The sequence below is a fragment of the Mirounga leonina genome, unplaced genomic scaffold, assembly GCF_011800145.1.
Source record: "Mirounga leonina isolate KUSES-001 unplaced genomic scaffold, KU_Mleo_1.0 Mir_114, whole genome shotgun sequence".
NCBI classification, from domain to species: Eukaryota; Metazoa; Chordata; class Mammalia; order Carnivora; family Phocidae; genus Mirounga; species Mirounga leonina.
Window position 1 is genome coordinate 9,692 of NW_023270265.1, and position 21,842 is coordinate 31,533.

Sequence of the window (21,842 nt, forward strand, 5' to 3'; positions counted from 1 at the left end):
GAGAGCCAGGACTGGCTCCAAAGCACAACCTCTTAAGAGCTGGGTGGGATGGGGAAACTGAGGCCCCCAGGAGTGCCAGACCTTGCCGGGGTCACAGAGGGCGTCCCGGCTGGTCTCCAGGCTGCCCATCCCCTCCTCTTAGCCTGCAGCCTCACGGAGCCCACCCTCCCTCCACAGGCACGGATTCTGGCAGCGAGGTGCTCCCCGACTCCTTCCCGTCGGCGCCGGCTGAGCCCCTGCCCCACTTCCTGCAGGAGCCCCAGGACGCCTACATCGTGAAGAACAAGCTGGTGGCGCTGCGCTGCCGCGCCTTCCCCGCCACACAGATCTACTTCAAGTGCAACGGCGAGTGGGTCAGCCAGAATGACCACGTCACGCAGGAGGGCCTGGATGAGGCCACGGGTGAGCCTGCCCCACTCGTCCGGTCACCCCCAAGACACCGGGGCCCAGGGGTGCCAGGGACGCTGGGTCCTGGGCCTGGCTCCACCCTGGGCTCCGTGTGAGACTTCACACAGCCATGGCTCCCCCTGGGCCTCAGTTTCCCCTCTGGGGTTCATCCTGGATCCGTATCTCCCCAACGGTTGACCACATGTCCCTGTCTGATTGGGTTACCAAATGGAAGAGCACCGAATCCTTTTCTCTCCACCTCCAGCTTATGTCAGGGAGCAATGGGGGGGCGGTGCTAGAGTTCTTACAGGCACACATGCACACCCCAGCACCTGCCATGCCCCTTGCATAATGAAGAGGAGCTGCCCTGTCTGCAGCCCTGGCCCCCAGCACGTACCCAGAATCCTAGATCATCGTTAGTGTCAGAGGGCCTCTGGGTTTGTGGGGAGCGATTCTGTTCCCGTTCATGAGAAGGATGCATCTCCTCCATAGAGATCAGCTGTTTTCGGTTAAAAGACGAGGTTGATATTAGCAAGTAAATAACCATAGAGATGGTGCTAGGACATAGCCCAGATCCTGAGAGGAAGATGCACATGGGGTCCTGGGCACCCCCAGCAGTGCCCCCGAGGCCAGGTGTGGGCTTCTGTGTCCCCAGGCCCCTCAGGGGGTCCTTTCCAGGGCTCAGGCCAGGGAGTGGGGCCATGCTGCTGCTGGTGACCTGCAGGTGGCCAGTGTCAGGCAGCCCAGCCAGGCCCGGGTTCCCGGGACCCCTCGCCCCACAGCCCGCCTCTGCTTTGGTCTTGCTGTTACCAGCTCTTCCCTCATCCTTCTCTCCCTTCTTTTTCGGCCTTCTCTTGTTTCCTTCTGTCTCTCCGATCTCTCCGTTCTCACCCCTGTCTCTCTGTGTCTGTCTTCCCTTATGTCTGTCTCTGTCTCCCCCACAACATGCTCTCTCTCACTCTTTCTCCTTTCTCCCTCCTTCCAACTTCGTTTTTCTGTGAAAAGCTCGCAGATTTCAGAACCACCCAGACTTAAAACCATACCCCAGAATGTACCTAATGCCATTCAACTGTATATGCTAAAATGGTAAGTTTTAGATTATATATATATTTTACCAACATTTTGAAAGAATTTTAGAAAATAGATTTGGAGTCTTATGCGCCCCCAAAATCTAAAAAATAAAATAAGCGATTTTTAAAAGAGAGAAAAAAGAAACCTACCCCAGCTGCTCCCAGTCTGTGGTTGTGTGACTCTGGGAAGTCCGTCACCCTCTCTGAGCCCCACTTCCTCTCCTTGTAAACTGGGATGTTAACAGAAGGTCCCCATGGGGGTGGAACACGGTGGGGCCTGCAGTGTTGAGCATAGTGTCAGGAGCCAGCAGGCACTCAGTAAACCCCATTTCTTCTATCCTCTTTCTGGCTTTTTCTTGGCCTCTTTCCTCTCGAAACCTGTCCTTATTTCTCTGTCCCCCTGAGCCCCTCTGGCCCTGATCGGAGGTCAGTGGTGGGGGTCTAGACCGAGCAAAGGGATGGTGTACCCTGCTGGGGCCTCTCACAAACCCTGCAATTACAAGTAATAGTAACAGCATGGCTCCTTCTCCCCTGCTACCAGGCACGCGAGCCCTGCCAGGCCCCGAAATTGGGGCACTCTGGTCCCCATTAGCGACAAAGAATAGACCGTTGTCCTGTGAGTGCTCCCTTGGCGGCCGTGTGGCTGGTTCCTCCTCAGCCTCCTGCTCCCCACCCTGGCACTCCTGGAGGCCCTGGAAGAACAGAGGATGACAGCTGGGGGCCAGAAGAGCCGAGACAAGCCCCCCAGCCACCAGCTCATGCCGGGTTGGGGCAAGCAGCCCAAGCCTGGGTGTCCCGGCCTGGGCGACTGAAATTCCTTGTCCCCTCTCTGTCTGCTGGTGATCATCACCAAGGTGTTGAGCCCCACTGGGTGATGGTTTGTCTGTCCAGTTGTTGGGGGCTTCTGGATGGATGACCCCCTTGAGAGGAACCCCCCCTTCCAGTTTCACAGCCCGGTGAATGAGGGGCGGGGCACCCGGCTGTGCTGGCCTGGGCGACGCCGCTTCGCTGGTCGAGCCAGGACTCCGGGCAGCCACTGTGAGCAGGCCCAGCCAGTCCCCCAGGAGCAGCCTCTTCCCTCCCGATGCTCCCCGATGGCAGACCCCCAGCCCCCTCCCACTTAGATCCCTGGGGTTTTCCTCACTGTCTGGGCTCCCAGTGCAAAGGCCATCCTACCCCATGATCCAGGAGAGCGAAGGCAATACACTTCACTAGGAGAGTAGAGCTCTAACCAGGCCAAGACTCAGGTAGCTGATCAGAGCTCTGCCGGCGCCTTGAGGTGGGACGTCGGGCCTGCCACTGACCCTCTCTGAGCCTCCGTTTCTTCACATGTAGAAGGAAGGGGCTGCATGAGATCCACATGACCTTCCAGAGTAGATTTGTATTCAGCCTTGGCTGGGTGCTATGGCAGAGTGATTGTCATGCTGAGTGTCTTACCATGATGAGGGAACTGAGGCTCAGAGAGGCTGAGTAACTGAGTGAAGGTCACACAGCTGGGGAGTCAGGTTGGGGCCAGGATTCAGACCTGTCCAGCCATCCAACCCTACACTTGACCACCATGCCACAGTAGCACGAAGTGTTGGCAATCCTGCCCTTGAGGGGCTTATCAGAACCCATGTGTAAGCATGAGAGGATGAGCTGGTACACATGGCAGGGAGGAGCCGCTTTAGGGATTCTGAAAATGGGGGTAGTCAGGAAGGGCTTCCTGGAGGAGGAGGCCTTGCTGTCCTCCCACAAGCTTTGGGGAAGAGCTTTGGATGGTCATCCTAACCCAGAAGGCTTCATTCCTTTTCTGAGCATAAGGGGCTTTGTCGAGGGTTGGCAGAAGAGTGACTGATCCTTCCTGGGCAGGCTGGTGGACCCAGTTATCCAGAAAGGCCTCCAGGCCCTAGTAGGGAGCTGTTGAGAGATTGGAGGGTTCCCAGGAAGAGGGGCCTCCCATCAGCTCCAGCTCCTACCCAGAGAGAGGCCACATGCTGTCTTCACATATTTGTGGAATACCTTTTCTGTGCCAGGTCCTGGGCCCCAGCAGTAAACAGGGCAAAGCCCTGCTTTATTCTCCTGCAGGAAATATGTAATTCATACATGACCACATCAATAGATGATACAGTTCCAGAGAGTGGTCAGTGCTGTGGGGAAACCAGGCTGGGCAGGGAAAGAGAACTGCACAGCCCATTCGTGCTCAGTGTGGTACTTGGGGGTGGGCCAGGGTTAGAGGGGCCTTCCCTCTAGAAGTGAGGCCCAGCCCAAAGCTGATGGTGACTGGGAGTCCATTGGCCGCAGGGGGGACAGAAGAGAGTTCCAGGCAGGGAACTGGATGTGCAAAGGCCCTGTGGCTGCAGGGAAGATGCCCAGGGAGGCTGTGGCGGATAGACGGTGTAGGGCCTGGCAGCCATGTGGAGGATTGAGGTCTTTGTGTTGTGAGGACCGGAGGCACAACCAGGGGAGTGACGTGGCATTTGTGCATTTTGCAGCGCACTCCCCGGCTTTAGGGCAGGACATGGCTGGCACGGGGGCAGAGGGCTTGCGCTAGCCGGGGCAGTCTTCGGGGGAGTGGCAGTGGCGGCTCGGGCCAGGGAAATACATGAGAACGAGAGGCACTTGGCAGAAGAGAGACAGATGTCCCGGTGCCATGGCCCCTGCTTCCCATCCTCAGACCCGCCCCCTGCTGACATCCGTCTCCCCCTCTCAGGCCTGCGGGTACGGGAGGTCCAGATCGAGGTGTCCCGGCAGCAGGTGGAGGAGCTGTTCGGGCTGGAGGATTACTGGTGCCAGTGCGTGGCCTGGAGCTCCGCCGGCACCACTAAGAGTCGCCGGGCCTACATCCGCATCGCATGTACGCCGTCCCAACCCCCACCCCCACCCCATTCCCCTGGGGCCCCTTCCCCTTGCCCATGCCCCCCCCCCCAGAAAGGAAGTTCCTCCTCTGTGGGGGCATCCCTGGCTGAAGATGCCCACCGCAGGGATGTCAGGGCCCATGGGTACCCGCTCAGAAGAAGCCTCCTAGACCCAGAACGGGGCCACCTCTGGCCTCAGGATTTCTAACGGCCCCTTTCACCTACTTCTGTAAAGGGAGCTGCCTGCTTCCACACCATCCTGGGTTGTTCTGTGCTTAGTATCCCAGAGTCAGGGAGGGAAACCTGTTCGCCCAGCTCCACCCACTTTGGTGACAAGGAAAGGCCCCAGGTCGAGCCCGTTCCCTTGGTGTGCACTCCCACCTAGTGGCTAGAGTGGGGCGCTTCAGGCTTTGGTTCCACCTCATTGTGCCTGGTGACCCCTCTTCCTTCTCCCAGACCTGCGCAAGAACTTCGATCAGGAGCCTCTGGGCAAGGAAGTGCCCCTGGACCAGGAGGTTCTCCTGCAGTGCCGCCCACCGGAGGGGGTGCCTGTGGCTGAGGTGAGGGGGGACAAGGGGAATACTAGGCATGGCAGAGACCAGCCAGGCTTGGTATTTACTACCAGCCACGGTGCCTCAGCCTCCCAGAGCTCTCCCCATTTCATAGATGGGAATATCAAGGCTTGAGACAGAGAAGGGAACTACCACCTCTGCAGAACTCAGAATGTGTGGACCCCAGCCAGGCCCTCCACAGGCATAACCCCGAGGGATGGGGCAGAGCTGGGGCAAGATCCCCAAGGGCTACTTGGGCAGGCCCCAGGCTCAGTCTCTTGTAAGACTAAGCCTGTGGCCGAATCCTCCTTCCCCACCCAGAAGCCAAAGAGCCAGCTTTATGGACACCAGAGGGTCTCCATAATGCGTGGGCCTAAACATGATGCACCCCACGTGGCCTTTGCCTTAATAGTGAAGGCATGCACTACTAGCTAATGCTTATTTTGCACGTCCGGGGAGCTAAGTACTATTCTTCACACTTTCCACACTAACGTGTTTGGTCCTTGCAACATCCCTATGGGGTAGATGCTAATAAATGCCGCCCTCTGTTTGATGAAATTGAGGCCGTCCAGCTGCTGGGTGGTTGTCCCAAGCACTGGGTTCTGTACCGCCCAGCACAGGGCTTGGCCCGTGGAGGGCCTGCCTCACTGTGTCCCCACCATGGGCGGCCCTGCATAGAACTGCTGTCCTGGTTTTGGCCGCCCTCCCTTCCCCTCCACAGAGGGCCCACTCCCCGGGATGCAGGTGAGTAGGCAGCGGGCCCTCATGCCCCCACAACCGCACTCCTGCAGGTGGAGTGGCTGAAGAATGAGGACATCATCGACCCCACCCAGGACACCAACTTCCTGCTCACCATCGACCACAACCTCATCATCCGCCAGGCCCGCCTGTCGGACACGGCCAACTACACCTGTGTGGCCAAGAACATTGTAGCCAAGCGCCGCAGCACCACCGCCACCATCACCGTCTACGGTACGGCCCACCCAGGGGCAGCCGGGCTGTCTGCCCACTCACCGCATCCTGCCCAGGAGGCCAGCAGGGCCCCGGTGGACAGCTGGGCGGCTGAGGCCCAGAGAGGGGAGGTGCCTTCACCGAGATCACACAGCCAAGCTAGCAGTCAAGTCGGGCCCTCTTGGGTTTGGGGTTGGAACGGGGCCCAGTCGGTATCCTCATGCCCGAGCCTGGCATCCCAGCAGAGTGAGGAGCGGCCGCCTCGGCCTGCAGTCTCTTCCTTGCTGTTCCCTTGGGCAGGAGGGGCAGAGCCATAGCTAAGATGCCTCGAGTGTGGTAGAAAGAACCCTATTTCGGGCTCCATTACCGGGTGACCTTGGGTAAGCGTCAGCGCTCTCTGGACCATCGTTTGTCATTGTACAATGAAGCTGGGGATAGACCGTGACCTCCCTGGTCCCCTCTGGTGCTGATGGCTGTAGCCCAGATCTGTCCCCAGTGCTACGGCAGGAGGGGTCCAGTTAGGAAAGGCCAGGCCTCAGCAGAAGGGCCTCGTGGGGGCTGGAGATGGGGTTAGGGGGCCCACAGGTCGCAGGGCCAGGCCCGGCAGGTGACACCCGCTGCCCTCGCAGTGAACGGTGGCTGGTCCAGCTGGGCAGAGTGGTCGCCCTGCTCCAACCGCTGCGGCCGTGGCTGGCAGAAGCGCACGCGGACCTGCACCAACCCGGCCCCGCTCAATGGAGGCGCCTTCTGTGAGGGCCAGGCCTTCCAAAAGACCGCCTGCACCACCTTGTGCCCAGGTAAGGCCGCAGGCCAGCCGGCAGCCTGCCCACCCCGGTTCCCAGCCCAGTTCCCAGCCCCACTTTCTGTGCTGTGTCAGCTGCCACGCTCAGGATGGCCGTTCTCTCCCCATTGTGGGGGGCAGAAGGGGCTTGTCCTGGGGCCCGCAGCTGGCGGAGCAGGCCAGATGGGATGCCGCGGCCTCTGGCCTCTCAGTCTGTGCCCGGCTGCTAGAGAGACAGACAGAGGCACAGAGCTGCCATTGGAGGGGTGGGCTCTCCTGCCCCCAGGCTGAAGGTTCTCGGTATAGCCCCCAGGGCCAGGGTCCCAGCACTGCCTGGGGTCAGTAGGAGCCTGTGCTCCTGCCCTTGACCTAGACACGTCTTGCCCGCCACCCCTAATCCTGCAAAGGTCCTCTCTTCTCCTCTCATCTTCGCCTCACCCTGCGCGTCCCCTTCCGTGGGTCCCTTGCATGCCTGGTTTTGTCCCGGCTCTTATGTTCTTGTGTGTTTGCCTTGGGTTTGAGTCCCTGTGAGTGCCCTGGGCTGCGTCTGTGTGAGGGACCGTGTGTGTGTGTGTTCTGCCCGCCCACCCAGTGCCCCCGGCCGCACTGGCACAGGGCCCCGTGGCTGGGGGTGGCTGTGCTTGCGTCTGGCTCCCTCTCCTGCCGTAGCGCGCGGGGACATGTGTGCGGAACCGCACTGTGTCCCACGTGCTGTGTGCCGTGCTCCCACAGTCGACGGAGCGTGGACAGAGTGGAGCAAGTGGTCGGCCTGCAACACCGAGTGTGCCCACTGGCGCAGCCGAGAGTGCATGGCGCCCCCGCCCCAGAACGGAGGCCAAGACTGCAGCGGGACCCTGCTCGACTCCAAGAACTGCACGGACGGGCTGTGCGTGCAGAGTGAGTCCTTGGGACAGCAGGGCCCCCTGGGGGTGGGGGCTCGAGCCGGATGAGTGGGGCCCCCCCAGCCTGCCTCAGGCATCCGGTGCAGGCTGCGGTGGAGCAGCCCCTGGGGGCCTCTGCCCACTCGCCACATGCATCATCTCATCTGCGCGTTTCCTGTCACCTCACCACCCGTTCTCTGCCACCTGTGTCATTGTCTTTCCCTTTATTTCCCTCGACAGATAAGAAAACTCTAAGTGACCCCAAAAGCCACCGTAAGTCCCATTTCATGGTTGTCCTCTTTCCTCTGGGGGATCCCTGGCTCTCCTTGACTGGCTTTTCCAGGGTGTGGGGTGCAGGGCAGGGTGGGGGACAGGGAGACTCGAAGGTGCCCCCTCACCCACCCTCCATGGGGTCCCCCGGCCCCCGGTGCTGCACGCGTCACGACCTCCATCGCGTGCAGACAGGCAGACCAGCAGCTGACAGAAAGGACACCGTCCCGAGCCTCCCCTGACGGAAGAAGATGGGACTCAGAGAGAGGAAGGGGCTGACCGGGGATCCAGCCAGGATTTGAATCTAACTAGTTATGTGGCCAAAGCTGGTGCTCTTAGCCTTGCACCCTCAGCTTTTCTCTCTGTGACAGGGCCAGCACCCAGGCCCACACTGTCAACCCGGAGCCCCTCACTGTACCCCCAACAGCGGGACTAGGTTCTCCAGGAAACCCACTGCCCAGCGTCAGCCCCAAGGGGCTGGTCAGCTTCCTCCCCAGCCTGTGCTGTGGCAGTCCCAGAGCAGTAAAGCTGCTCAGGCAGATTGGCCTGTGGTAATTAAACCGTAATTTCCAAATAATTCCAGAATCATAAAATCAGCAGTGAGGCCCTGGGCCCAGCTCAGAGCGGGGGCTGGGCCAGTGTCCCCCCGTGGTCAGGGAGAACATAAGGAGGCAGAGCCAAGCCCTTGAGGGCCTCCTCTGGCAGCTCTCCCGGGGGCCAGGAACCTCCGGGAGCCCAAAAATGAGGGCGACTGAGGAGAGATGGGGCCAGAAGGCGGCGGAAGCAGGCAGACGCCAGGACTGAGCCACGCCCTGCCTGCCCAAGGCTCAGTCTGCACCAGGGAAGTGGGGCTTGGAAGGGTCCAGGCAGGGAAAGCAGGCCTACTTTTCTGAGGCCTCCCCACCCCCCAGGAGGGGAGACGGGACTTGTGCTTCCTGGAGCTCCCAAAACAAACAAGAAGGAAGAGCAGGTATCTGGGCTCAGCCTGTGTGCTGTCCCGTGTGGTAGCCACTGGCCAAGGGTCGCTCTCTCAACTTCTGTTAACTTAGTTAAAATTAAATACATTGTTAAAGATCTAGTTCCTCGGGTGCCTGGGTGGCTCAGATGGTTAAGCGTCTGCCTTCGGCTCAGGTCATGATCCCAGGGTCCTGGGATCGAGTCCCGCATCGGGCTCCCTGCTCCTTGGGAGCCTGCTTCTCTCTCTCTCTCTCTCTCTCTCTCTCTGTCTCTCATGAATAAATAAATAAACTCTTTAAAAAAAAAAAAAAAAGATCTAGTTCCTCAGTCACACCGGCCACATTTTCGTGGCTGTCACATGGGACAACACAGACCTAGAACGTGCATCGCTGTGGAAAGCTTGGTTGGATGGCACTGCCGTGTAGACCCTCCCTCTTAACCCTGACACCTTCCTGCCTGGCCCGTACAGGGGTATTTGCAGCTGGGTAGCAGCCTGCCTGGGGGAGGGAAGTGAGCTGTGGGTGGCCTCCCTGAGCCCCTTCCTTCCCCTCCACCTGCTCTCCTCCTCTCCACCACATCTCCTTGCATCTCATTCCCTCCTCATGCTCCTTCTCTGCCTCCATCCCCACCCCCACCCCCAGCAGAGGATGGAAGTTGAGCTCAGGAAGTTGAGCTCTCTGCTGCAGAGAGTTCTGGGAGCCGGGACCTCTGGCCTGAGGATATGCCGCAGGCTGCAATGGGGCCCTCAGTTAACCTCCTGGCCAGGACAGGACAGACTCAGCCACAGCCCTTGTCTCTTTGTCAGCAATGAGCCATGAGTTCACTGTTGGGACAGACCACGAGTCATTTTGCCTGTCTTTCAGCACTGGGAGGAAAGCAGGGCAGGGGACTTGAGGCCATTTTACTTGCAGAGACCGATGTGCAGAGTGGTTCAGGCTTGCTTGAGGTCCCGGCCAGTCGTGGGGGGGCTGAGACTAGGACCTAGCATAGCGCAGGTCTGTCCTGGGACCTGGGTCTCTGCCCCGGGACCTGGGTCTCACGCAGCTCTCCTGTGCCCGCAGTGCTGGAGTCCTCGGGGGACGTGGCGCTGTACGCAGGCCTCGTGGTGTCCGCCTTCGTGGTCGTGGGCGTCCTCATGGTGGTGGGCGTGGTGGTATACCGCCGTAACTGCCGGGACTTCGACACTGACATCACCGACTCGTCCGCCGCCCTCACTGGCGGCTTCCACCCCGTCAACTTCAAGACTGCGAGGCCCAGTAAGCACCTGGGGATACTGGGAACGGGGGGGCAGATGCAGGCTGGGGCACCCAGAGGGGCAGGGCAGCTGGCCAGACCAGCCAGACCGCAGCGGGGGCTCTTGATCCCTCCCGGGGTTTTCCTAGACTTTGCTCTACAGATAACTGGATGAGTGTAGATCAGAGAGACACAGGGAAGAGGAACAGCCCAGGTGGTGAGTCCCCAAAGCTTCCTGCAGCAGATGACAGTTGAGCCTTTGGCAGCTGAACACTGGGTGGGATTTGGCAAGAGAAGGGCCCCCGGCAGGAGCAGAGGATGGGAGCCGGCCAGTGAGGCTCAGCTGGGTCTGACGGCAGCCCCGACCCCTACAGATAATCCCCAGCTCCTGCACCCGTCGGCGCCCCCGGACCTCACGGCCAGTGCTGGCATCTACCGCGGGCCCGTGTATGCCCTGCAGGACTCAGCCGACAAGATCCCCATGACCACCTCACCCCTGCTGGACCCCCTGCCCAGTCTCAAGATCAAGGTCTACAACTCCAGCACCACCGGCTCTGGGCCAGGCCTGCCCGATGGGGCCGACCTGCTGGGGGTCCTGCCGTCCGGCACATACCCCGGCGATCTCACCCGGGATGCCCACTTCCTGCACCTGCGCAGTGCTAGCCTCGGCCCCCAGCAGCTCCTGGGCCTGCCCCGTGACCCGGGGAGCAGCGTCAGCGGCACTTTCGGCTGCCTGGGTGGCAGGCTCAGCATCCCGGGCACAGGTGGGCTCCTGCTCTGCTTGCCTCTCAGCCCGGCCTCAGCATGTCCCCTCTAGGCATCCCCAGCACCCCCTCCACCGATAGAAGCTAGGACTTCCCTGATCCCTTTTCTCAGATGGGAAACAAGAGGCCCAGGGGGAAGAAGGACAATAAAGTGGAAGACTTGGGGTCCAGGCCTTTCTCTGCCCCACTAAAGGCAGGGGAACCTTCGACGAGCCACTCTGTAAACCTCATCTGCTAAGTGGGAGAGAATACCTCTTCGTAATTCAACAGACCTACAGAGCAACACTGGGAAGGCAGGGCTGCCCATCTCAGGCTGCAAAGGAAACTGGTAGTTTCCCAGTTTCAAACGGATCTGGGGCTGGAGCTGGCATTGGGGCCTTCTGACTTGGAGTCTCTGCCATCTTTATACCTTTCACAATGCCAGGGGCCCCTGTGTTACCCGACAAACTCACCACTGTCAGTGACCTGGTCTGTCCTTGTACCGAATCCCCAGAGTTTCTCTCTCCACCCCTTGTTGTTGACCACCTGGATTTTGGGAGTTGTATTTCCCCACCCCAGACCTAAGCTAGGAGCCACCCTCCCACCCCTGTTCTAAGCTCTTAGACTCCCTCCAGCCCCTCCCTGCTGACCTCCCTCTCCCCCTAGGGGTCAGCCTGCTGGTGCCCAATGGAGCCATCCCCCAGGGCAAGTTCTATGAGATGTACCTCCTTATCAACAAGGCAGAGAACACCCTGTGAGTAGAGAGACCTCAGTTCCGGCCTGGGCTGCCCCCCTCCTCTTCCTCTCCCTGCTACCTGTCCACCCTGGGTTCAGATATCATCATCCCCCACTCTGCGCCTGATCCTAAGGCCAGAGGTAGTCCTCCAAGGAAGACACTGACAGATCTTATTACATACAAAACCTGCTAGACTAATCACGAAACTGAAAGGCAATTGACAAAGTAGCTACCTTATGACAAAAGGTTAATATCCTTACTGTGTAAAGAGGCTTTGAACATTTCACTACAGAAGTGGTCAGAGGATATGAAGTGATTGACTCATACTCTCTCTGATGCACACACACACCCACACACACAGAGGCCAGTAGATTCTGAAAAAATATTCAGCCTAATTTGTAGTCAAAGAAATAGTAATTCAAACAGCCATGGGATATTAGGAGTTTTTTACTTCTTGAATTTACAGATTTTTTTTCATATGATAAAACCTTCATATTGACAAAAACGTGGGGACTCGGCCCCCCATGACACGCTGCCGGGAGCCCAGACTGGTAGCAGCTTTCTAGAGGGCAGTTTAGCAACACTTGTCCAAAACATCCCAAGAGCGCAGAACCCTTGAAAACGCCAACAAAAATACGGCTGTGAGAACTTGGCCGTGAACAGCAGAAATCTGAGAACAATCTTAAGGCCTGTGCCATCCTTCTGCCTCTCCTTAACCCCTAACCTCTGGGAGCCCCAGGGGAGGGGGTGGAGACCTGCCTTGGGCCACCCAGGAGCCAGGGCAGAGGCCAGAGCCCCACACCAGTCCCAGCCCTTGCTGAGCTTCCAGCCTCCCCTCACTGTCTGCCCCGTGCCCTCTGCCATCTCCCCAGCCCACTTTCAGAAGGGACCCAGACAGTACTGAGCCCCTCGGTGACCTGTGGGCCCACGGGCCTCCTGCTGTGCCGCCCCGTCATCCTCACGGTACCCCACTGTGCTGAAGTCAGCAATGGTGACTGGATCTTCCAGCTCAAGACCCAGGCCCACCAGGGCCACTGGGAGGTGAGGAGCCGAGGCTGGGAGGCCGGGCCCGCTATCTGAACCTGCTCTGGGAAGCCTCCAAAGCTGAGAGAAAGCCCCTTTTCTCTTGGCCCCGCCTGGGTGGACCTCTCCACGGCCGTGACCTGTGTGCTTCACCCTGCAGGAGGTGGTGACTCTGGACGAGGAGACCCTGAACACCCCCTGCTACTGTCAGCTGGAGGCTAGGTCCTGCCACATCCTGTTGGACCAGCTGGGCACCTACGTGTTCACGGGTGAGTCCTACTCCCGCTCGGCTGTCAAGCGGCTCCAGCTGGCCATCTTCGTCCCTGCCCTCTGCACCTCCCTGGAGTACAGCCTCAGGGTCTACTGCCTGGAGGACACGCCCGCGGCCCTGAAGGTAAGGCCATGCTGTCGGTTTTGTGCAGCGCCCCCGGCGCACCAGCTGCCGCGCCTTCTCGTGTCCCCCACCCCAGAATTGTGGTACCCCTCTTCCACCATCAGCCTCATGAATCGGTCATTCATTGCTCCAACACTGAAATGGCATCAGACCCCCAAGATACAGAGAGGAATCAGGCACAGTTCTGCCCTCACCAAGCTCCAGGCTAGAGGAGGGGCAGACAGATAGGGGACTCCGTGACGGAGGGTGAGGAGCACCCGACTGGGAGGGGGAGGGCCTGAGAAGGCTTCACAGCACAGTTAGCCTTAGACCTAGCTCCGAAAGCCAAGTAGGGGTGCCAGGCCGAGGAGGCCGAAGGGCCCTCCGGTAGGCAGAGCCGCTAACGCAGAGGCAGGTGTGTCGTTCCTGCAGGAAACGAAGCCTGTAGGGGCTGTGTGTATGCGACAGAGGGAGAGAGATGGGGCTGGGGAGGTGGGCAGGGCTCAGCTCCCAGCAGCCTTGGGAGCCATGAGCAGGAATTTGGGATCCATCCAGTGGGCGGCGGCATAGACGCGGTGGACCCCTGTTCACAGGCGCTCTTTTGGAAAGCCCCTGTGCTATGCTGGGGAATGGCTGGACAAGAGGCAGAGAGGCCAGCTGAAAGCTGCAACTGGGCCCTGGACACCAGGCAGGGACAGCCGTGAGGACGGGGGGTTGGCCGCTGTGTTAGCAGAATGGACAGAACCCAGTGCCCGATGGGAGGGGGAGGGGAGGGGTGGGGAGGGGAGGCGGGGGGGCTAACGGCCAGGTTCTGAGTATATGCAAAAGGACAGACGGTGCCCCTGCATGAGGGAGGGGTTGTGGCAGGTGCCAGTGGTTTGGGCAGGGAGGGCAGAAAGGTGAAGGTGTCAGATTTGGGCACGTAGAGCCTGATGGTGGCAGTGTGGACCTGTGTTAGCACCCTGCCCGCCCCCGCCTCCAAGTCCCACCCATTGCCTCCCCAGCCCTCCACTGCGTTCCTAGGACCTCAGGCTCATCCTGACACCGGAAGAGCATGGCCCCTTGGCCCCATGTAAACCTCTTCCTTCCTTCCATCCCCCTGTGAAGCCCCTGGTCCCTTTCCTGTAGCTCTAGGCCTCCCCCCACCCATGGTCTGTGGTCTCCTCCAGTTCCTGTCTCCTAGTAGCATGTGACTTGTCCCAAACTCCAAGTCACGGACTGAGGCAGCACAGGTGGAAAGGCCTCATGGGAGAGTGAGTGTCTTCTGCTGGGCTAAGCTGGCCTGAAATTCCAGAAGGCCCAGAATGCATTGGAGGCTCTGGGAAATGCTCTTGCGGCCTGCATCCCTCGGCACTGATGCATTGGCCAGGGTCCAGCTTTGGTTAGAGAATGGAGTGGAGGTCAGGAGGGGAGCTGCCACATTTTGGTTTGATGGCATTCCTTATCTCTTCAGTCCCCATCTGTCCGTCCATCCACTCGTCCATCCATCCATTATCCATCCAGCTTGCTGCCCATCTATTTGTACACTCATTCACTCAGCAGTCCATCTGTCTTTCCAGCCATCACCAAGCATTCATTCATCTTTCCTTCCATCTGTCTTTCTATTTATTACCCATCCATTTGTATATCTGTCTGCACGTCCATCTGTCTGTCTATATTTATGCATCCATTTTTCTATCTATCTATCTGTCCAGTCATCTGTAAATCCAGTCATCTATCCATCTGTCCCATTATCTGTCCATTCATCCATCTATTCACATGGTGTGTCTTCTCTGAGCACTTACCAAATGCCCGGCCCCGTGCTCCGATGGATGCCTGCCCTCAGTCCTACAGCCTGGCTGCCACTGCCCGCATGTGTCCCCAGACCCCCAGCTTGCAGCAAGAAGAACCCATTGGCCAAGTGTGATGGGCTCCCCCTCCCCATTGCCTCCTGGCCCTCAGGACGTGCTGGAGCTGGAGCGGACGCTGGGTGGCTATCTAGTGGAGGAGCCCAAACCCCTGCTGTTTAAAGACAGTTACCACAACCTGCGCCTCTCTCTGCACGACATCCCCCATGCCCACTGGAGAAGCAAGCTGCTGGCCAAGTACCAGGTGAGGGCTGGGGGAGGGGAATGAAGCTGGGGAGGGGGGAACATTTGAGGGGCTGCCCAGGGAAGACCAACGCCCCTGCCCAGGCCTTGGCCCTGCCTCCTTCCTCTAGGCTTGCCCCCACCCCCAGTCTCTGTCTCCCTCCCACCCCACTCTTCACGCTCCCAGTCATCCTGAGGCATAGCCCCACGCTCGGTGCCCACCCCATGGCACACTCCCCCACACAAATGTCTATACGCATCATCTTCAGAGAGGCCTTACCATCTCTAAGAGTGTTCATCCCTGGCAGACCGTGCAGAGGACTCTCCAGTGGTCACGTCCCTGTGCCTACACCTATCCGCACAACACCATTGAGTCTGCAAGGCTTCCAGCCCAGACATACATGCGCACACACACGCGTACACGCATGCACCCCCTTGCACACACACTCACGCATCCAGACTTGTGCCTTCTCCCCCATATGCTCCCTTTCTCAGCTGAAGGGCCCTTGACCAGCTCCTCTTCCTCTGCCTGTCCGGATGGAGAGGCCTGCACTGCCCACTGAGAGGTCCCCGCGCTCCCCGAGGCTGGCCTCATCACCAGCCTCTGAGGGCAGGGCAGGCTCGCCTCTGGTCCTTGACCCTGCCGCCCCTCCCTCAGGAGATCCCCTTTTGTCACATCTGGAGTGGCAGCCAGAAGGCCCTGCACTGCACCTTCACCCTGGAGAGGCACAGCCTGGCCTCCACAGAGCTCACCTGCAAGATCTGTGTGCGGCAGGTAGAAGGGGAAGGCCAGATCTTCCAGCTGCACGCCACGCTGGCAGAGGTGAGGCCAGAGGCCAGACCCTCTGTGGGGCTGGGGGGGACAGCGTTCAGACCCCCATGCTCCCCCCTCAGCTGGGGGGGAGTGCTGTCTCCTGTAAAGATGTGTTCCCTTCACCTCCCAAGTCTGAGCTGGGACCTGCGCGGTTCTGCTCAGAGCCACCACTTGCTGTGCCTGGCCTGTAGCAACATCTAAGTCAGAGAGTGGGTTTTAGGGAGGACAGAGACCATCAACCTTGGATCCGGTCAGCACTTGGCCCAGGCCTGCGGTTCTCCCCCGCTGTGAATCCAGACTGAGGTTTACGACACCCAGGCCACGCAGGACAACAGTGCTAGAACCTCCTTGCAGGATGGTGTCAAGAGCACTATCCATGGGCCTAGGCCCCGCTCTGCCCCGACCTTGGCATGCGACCCTGGGCACGTCACCTCCCCTTTCTGACTTCATTTCCACACCTGTAAAAGTGGTCCTGTGTGGACTAGACCGTGGCTGAGGCTCCCTGTGGCTTTGTAATCACGAGAGGGCATCAGCATTAGCCTGGGCCAGTGCGTGAGCATGGTGCGCCCCGAGGGCTGGGGGTTGGGCATGCAGCCCTGGCCCTTGGAAGCTTCCAGGCGAGGAGGTCTTTGACTGGGCAGCTGGAGCCTGCCCAGAGCGTGGGGAGTGACCGGAACCTCCGTGAGCTCACAGTCCCTGGGCAGGAAGGTTGGAGGGACAGATGCCAGTGCTGTGCGGGGCGGGCAGCCCCACAGTCCAGGCAGGTCCTTCCGTCCGTGGTCGATCAGGAGCTCAGGCTCCGGTGTGCTAAATCCGAGAAGCCCATTCCTTGAGGAGCGCCGTGTTCAGGGTGCTGGCCTGTGAGAATGAGGGGAAGCCAGGACACCAGGTGTGATCACCATCTGCACCCCCATGCCCAGGACAGAGCAGGTGTTCTGGAAACGTTTGTGGGGTGACAGAGTATATTTGCATGTCAGAACCCTTCTGGAGAACTTAAAAAGCTCTTCTGGATAAATATAATGGCAACAATAGTCCTTATTATTACATACCTACTGAGAAACCCTTTAATAAACCTGTGTTGAGCAGATGCCACATACAAGACACCTTACTAGAAACGGATGGGCTTTGCAGAGTGTCTAAGGCTTAGTTCCTGCTCTCGGGGGAGCGTGGGGGCTGAGGCCAAGCAGGGAACGGATATGGGAGGAGGAGAGAATGAAAGGCTAGGTTTGGACAGTCTCTCCTGGGGCCAGTGTCTTTCAATTGTAGTACTAACAGGGATGATGGATGATGACGAGCAAGACAGTTTCCATTTTAGAGAGGAGGAGACCAAGGCTCAGAGAGGAGCAGGGGCCACACAGCCCCCCAGCAGAGGGGCTAGGGTTCAGACCCAGGATTGTGGGACCGCAGAGTCTTCTCACCTCCCAGTGCTCTCTCCATTTCCAAGCTCCCAGGAGGTGCTGGATGTTTGGGGAGCCCAATGGCCTTCTCCTTCCCTCTGCCAGGTACCTGAACTACTTTGCCACCAAAGCGAGCCCCACGGGTGTGATCCTGGACCTCTGGGAAGCTCTGCAGCAGGACGACGGGGACCTCAACAGCCTGGCGAGTGCCTTGGAGGAGATGGGCAAGAGTGAGATGCTGGTGGCCATGGCCACTGACGGGGACTGCTGAGCAGTCCCGGAACCGTGGGCTGGGAGGGTGGGCAGGAGGCGGGCATAGGGAGGCCCGGGCAGCCTCATGAGAGGTGGTGCAGCCTCTGCTGTCCCCCAGCTCACAGCCGGAGTCGCCCTCTCCTCCTCCCCTCGCCCCACTCCAGACCACGACCAGCCTTAGCAAATCCATGTACTCCGTTGTCCAGAGGACCCAGTGCTCCTTCTCTGCCCCTTGCTGTCCCTCCTGCCATCAGATCTCTGTGGGGAACCACCATGAGGTCTCTGGAGGCAGCCCGGGGGACCAGGAGGTGGTCCTCCCCACTCCTTCCACACCACCTACCGCAGCCCCGGGAGCTCTGGGTTACGTTTGTCTAAGTTTCGTCCTTCAGTTTCTCCCTCAGTCCTGGTTTCTCCCTCCCCCCCAGCCCCCTTCTCCTTTCACACCATTTTCCTCTTAGAAGAGTCAAGTACAATTCACATGAACTGCTTTCTCCTGTCCAAAGCAAAAAGGAAAAGGAAAGGAAGAAAGAAACTTCAGACCGCTAGTCAGGCTCCGAGAAGAAAAAGAGCAACACCAAAACCACAAGGGAAAAGAAAAACCCAGTTTCTTAGGAAACGCACATGATTTATTATCCAGATATTTGGATAAGTCCTTTTTAAGAAAAAAAAAAAAAAAGAATGAAAAACAACACAAAAAAAAATAGAAAACTCTTTTCTTGAGTGTGGATGAGTGTGGGCTTGCTCATGGCTCTGGCCAGGAGTGAGCGTGTGTGCATGTGTGTGCGTGTGTGAGAGAGAGATTATCAGGGGGAGAGAGAGACAGAACAGAGAACACCTTGCTGCTAAGGATTCCGTCTTAGACTAACTCCTATAAGGCCTCAGTTTCCCCAGTTGTACAGGGTCAAATGGGGTTTTAGCCATGGTACCGTATTTCCTTCTAAAATCGTAAGCAGATGCTGAATCTATAAAGCCAAGGAGCCCTGAGGTCTGGAGTGGGGTGGGGTCCTCCCACCCACCCGCCTCCCCAGGCAGATGCCCCACAGGCTCCCTGGGCTCCTGGGGAGTCCGGATTAAGAGGCCTTGGGGTAGAAAGTGTGGGCAAGCCGGGCCAGCTGTGAGCCAGGGACAGTGTTTCCAGTGTCCCAGTCTGGTGGCTCTTGGAGAAGGGGGTGGGGCCCAAGCAGAGAAAGAAGTGGGGCGGAGGGAGATAGAGTCTCCTATGGACGTTTCTCTCCTTCACCCCAGGATGGGACCAGCCAGGTCATCCCTCCACCTAGCAGCCCGTAGACTAGGTGGGCTGCAGCATATTGGCATTCTGTTAATGCCCAGGAATCCAGAAACTGGTCTTCCCCAGCCTCAGTTCCTCTATAAAACAGAAGGGATGGATAAGAGGGCCTCTAACTGCAGAAGCCTGAGCTTCTGGGCCTCGGTGTGCCTTTGAAGAACGTGTCAGCCGTCAGCCTTGCAGTCCGAGAGGTGGGTGCCCGGCTGGGCTCTACACGCCTCCCCCCGCCCCGCAGCAGAGGAGGACCTGGGGAGGGCTGTTTTTCCAGCTCTGACCTCCACCGGCACCTCCCTCAGCCCGGTTCTCAGCCTCCCTCTGCAGTCTGGGAGGTCTTGAAGCGAGCTTAGAACAGGCAGGGCTGCCAGAGTGGAGGGGCCGGCACCCCCTTGCCAGCCTGCTCCGGAACGCTCCAAGGAGCCATCAAAACAAGGTCCCTTTTTGACTGGCTGACAAGGGCTGGGACCCGGCTCTTAACAACTGGCACAGAGGCACCTCTCTCCTCCTTGGCACCCAGGGCAAAGCCAGTGCCAGCCCCCCCACCCCCGACAGCTCTGGGCAGGCTCTGACCCCAGGGCTTGCCCCAGCAGGTCCATGAGCAGCTGCTGGGACCAGCCTGGGCATATCCTGGCCTTTGAAAGCCTGGTCTCCTGGAAGGAAAGCAGGTTTGGGAGCTCCAGTCCCAGGCGGTGTCCCCAGCTTACCCTTCCCTGCCATGGACTCTGGGGCTTATGGGGGTTCTCACCACCTACCGACCCCCATGGGGGGTAGGTTAGCCGTGGGCAGACAGAGGCCTGCTCGGTTTGAGAGAGGATTTCTTCTATCAGGGCTGCTGAAGGGGCCAGGCCTGCATTCGGGGTGGGGCAGCAACAGTTCTTGACCTCAGTGCCTGTGTGGTGTTTTCTCAAAGGCAGCGAGCCTTCCCTGCCCAGGGTGCCCATCCGCTGTGGGCTCCGCATCTACTGAGAGGTGCCCTTCCCATCCGTCTCTAAAAGGCCCCCGGGCAGCCTGGAGTCCAAACACCAGCACTCAAGCTCCAGCTGTGCCAGTAAACTGCTGTGTGGCCTCAGGCACAGGACTGCCCTCTCTGGGCCCCATCTCCTTTTCATACCTGCAGCTGTCTGACTCCCTTTGGGTTCTGACACATGGTCGTTCTAGGGTTCTAGTAGGAACCCTAGTGGCGGGAGGTTGGCCGCGGTCTGCCATGCCCAGCACCCAGGATGAGAGCTCCTGCTGGATGAGGACAGGCCAGCACCCATGTGCCATTTCTCAGTTGATTTCCAGAAAGTGTGTACCAGGGCCTGGAGCACAGAACCAATTGGCTGGAGCCTCCTGGGAGGGTTCAAACTGTCCAGCTTTATAAGAAATGCCTGGAAAGGATTTGCTGGCTCCATCCGTCAGTCCTCTGCTGAGGCTGTTGTGGCTGGAGCCCCACACCGCTCACCTTAGGCTAGTATCAGGATTTCTCCTCTTATTCAGGCCTAAGCGGCTGCCGCACATAACCCATGTGCCCCATGGGAGGCAGATCAGGGGCCCGCGAGGGGCTTGCAGGAGCCTTGAGTGGGTGTTTGTGTCTCTCTCATCGCTGGGATGTGCTCGCACGTGCATGCGTGTGTGCGTGCCCTGGGTGTGCGTGCTTTTGTCTGCAGGCACATCAGGTTGCCCGCCCCCCCCCCACCCCAGGAACATGTCCCCACCCGGATGTGCGTGTGTGACCTCCCTGAGTCCACAGGGTCAGTCGGTATATCTTCTACGTGCCTCTCCTCTGCCTTCTCTCGCAGAGACCAGGGGTCCTCCTAAGGGTGTGGGGGTCTCTCCATCTCCTGGAAGACCCAGGACCCTCTGGTCCCCTTTTCCCAGCAACCAGGCAGCTGGGCCAGGTCCCTCAGTACACCTTCAGAGGGAAGGTGACCAGGAGTTTGGGTGCAGGGAGCAGCTCTGCTAGGGGCAAAGGGCTGGACCCCCTGCCTGGGCCGTGGACATGGTTATGTGTCCCGGGGATGTAGGGCTGCGGGGATGGCCCGATCCCACCGCTGTTTATTCTGTAAACTTCAACCTGTACATAATGTTTAGCATTCCTATTGTAACAAAATTAATTTTTACAAAATAAATTATATTTCCTAGTCTAATAAGAAAATTCCAGTTGTATTCTGTTGTCTTCTTGACTGTCTTTCTATCAGCAACTGGGATGACCTTCCTGCTTTTCTCAAAATTCTGTGGGTTTGGGATTGGATGGTCATTGTCACAGCTCTCTGAGCCCCTGGAAACAATCAAGCTCAACTGCTTCATTTTACAGAAAGGAAAACTGGCCCAGAGAGAGAGAAATACTTCTCTGTGGTCACATAGCAAGGTAGAGCCCGTGCTGAATCTGGATCCCAATCCCTGCTCCCCAGTCGACACCCTCAGTGCATAAAGCATTCATGGGATATGTTCAGGGGTCAGTCATTTGAGCCAGCTGTGAGCTAGGTGATAAGTGGACATGAAGCCCCCAGCATCCCTTTCTGCCTACAAGAAACGCAGAAGGGCGGAGGCCGAGAGGTTAGTTTAGAGCACTCACCTGGAACATAATGGTGCACGTAGAAAGGGATTGGTGGGTGGGCTGGGATCACGTGACTTTGGACTCAGGGCCACTATGCATGGTTGGGCAGGTGACACACTGGACATGAGTATCATTTCTAAATACCTGAAAGGGAGAATGGTGCCATTCTCACAGATTGTAGATTTGTGTATTTACTATGTTTCCAGCAGATGGCAGTAAAGGTCCTATTCTAATAAAATCAACCTATTGGCGTTAATTTTCCCACAGATCGAAGTATCTTGAAGGGGTGTTTTTTTCTACTTTGCACAAAGGGGCCCTATGGCTGGCAGGGGCCCTGTTAGCTGGTCGTCAGGCCTCCCTACGAGCTGAGTCTAGTCCCAGCATTTTCCCGCTCGCGGTGCCTGCTTCATGGTGGATGCTGTGATCTCCGAAGTTTGGAGTGAAAGTACCCTCTGGTCTCATAGAGAGAGACTCACAGTGTCCATCAGCACATGAAAGGCTCTGAGAAGTCCTGCGAGAAGCTGATCTCTTCATATTAATACAGAGTGCCCCTTGTGTATTTGGCCACGGACCCCTTTTTAACCTTCCCATGCCCTGAGGTATGAGGTACTGAGAGGCCCCGCCTGTTCTGACTTTCAGGGAGCTGTGGCTCTGGGGCATGTGCCAGGTGTCACCTGGCTGTCCCACGACGGGTAG

General features: G+C 58.5%; 1 protein-coding gene across 1 annotated transcript; it reads left to right on the top strand.

Moving 5' to 3' along the window:
- Positions 1 to 177: 177 nt before the first annotated feature.
- UNC5B (unc-5 netrin receptor B) lies at positions 178 to 20,723 on the top strand (the record flags this gene model as incomplete). Its single annotated transcript, XM_034986943.1, has 16 exons — positions 178 to 402; positions 4,150 to 4,293; positions 4,751 to 4,854; positions 5,637 to 5,817; positions 6,426 to 6,593; positions 7,310 to 7,474; positions 7,699 to 7,731; positions 9,747 to 9,941; positions 10,293 to 10,682; positions 11,328 to 11,415; positions 12,270 to 12,438; positions 12,581 to 12,814; positions 14,735 to 14,884; positions 15,521 to 15,685; positions 15,974 to 16,098; positions 17,179 to 20,723. Coding segments are annotated over 16 exons (2,702 nt in total), but the record flags the coding sequence as incomplete, so codon positions are not given.
- Positions 20,724 to 21,842: the final 1,119 nt, after the last annotated feature.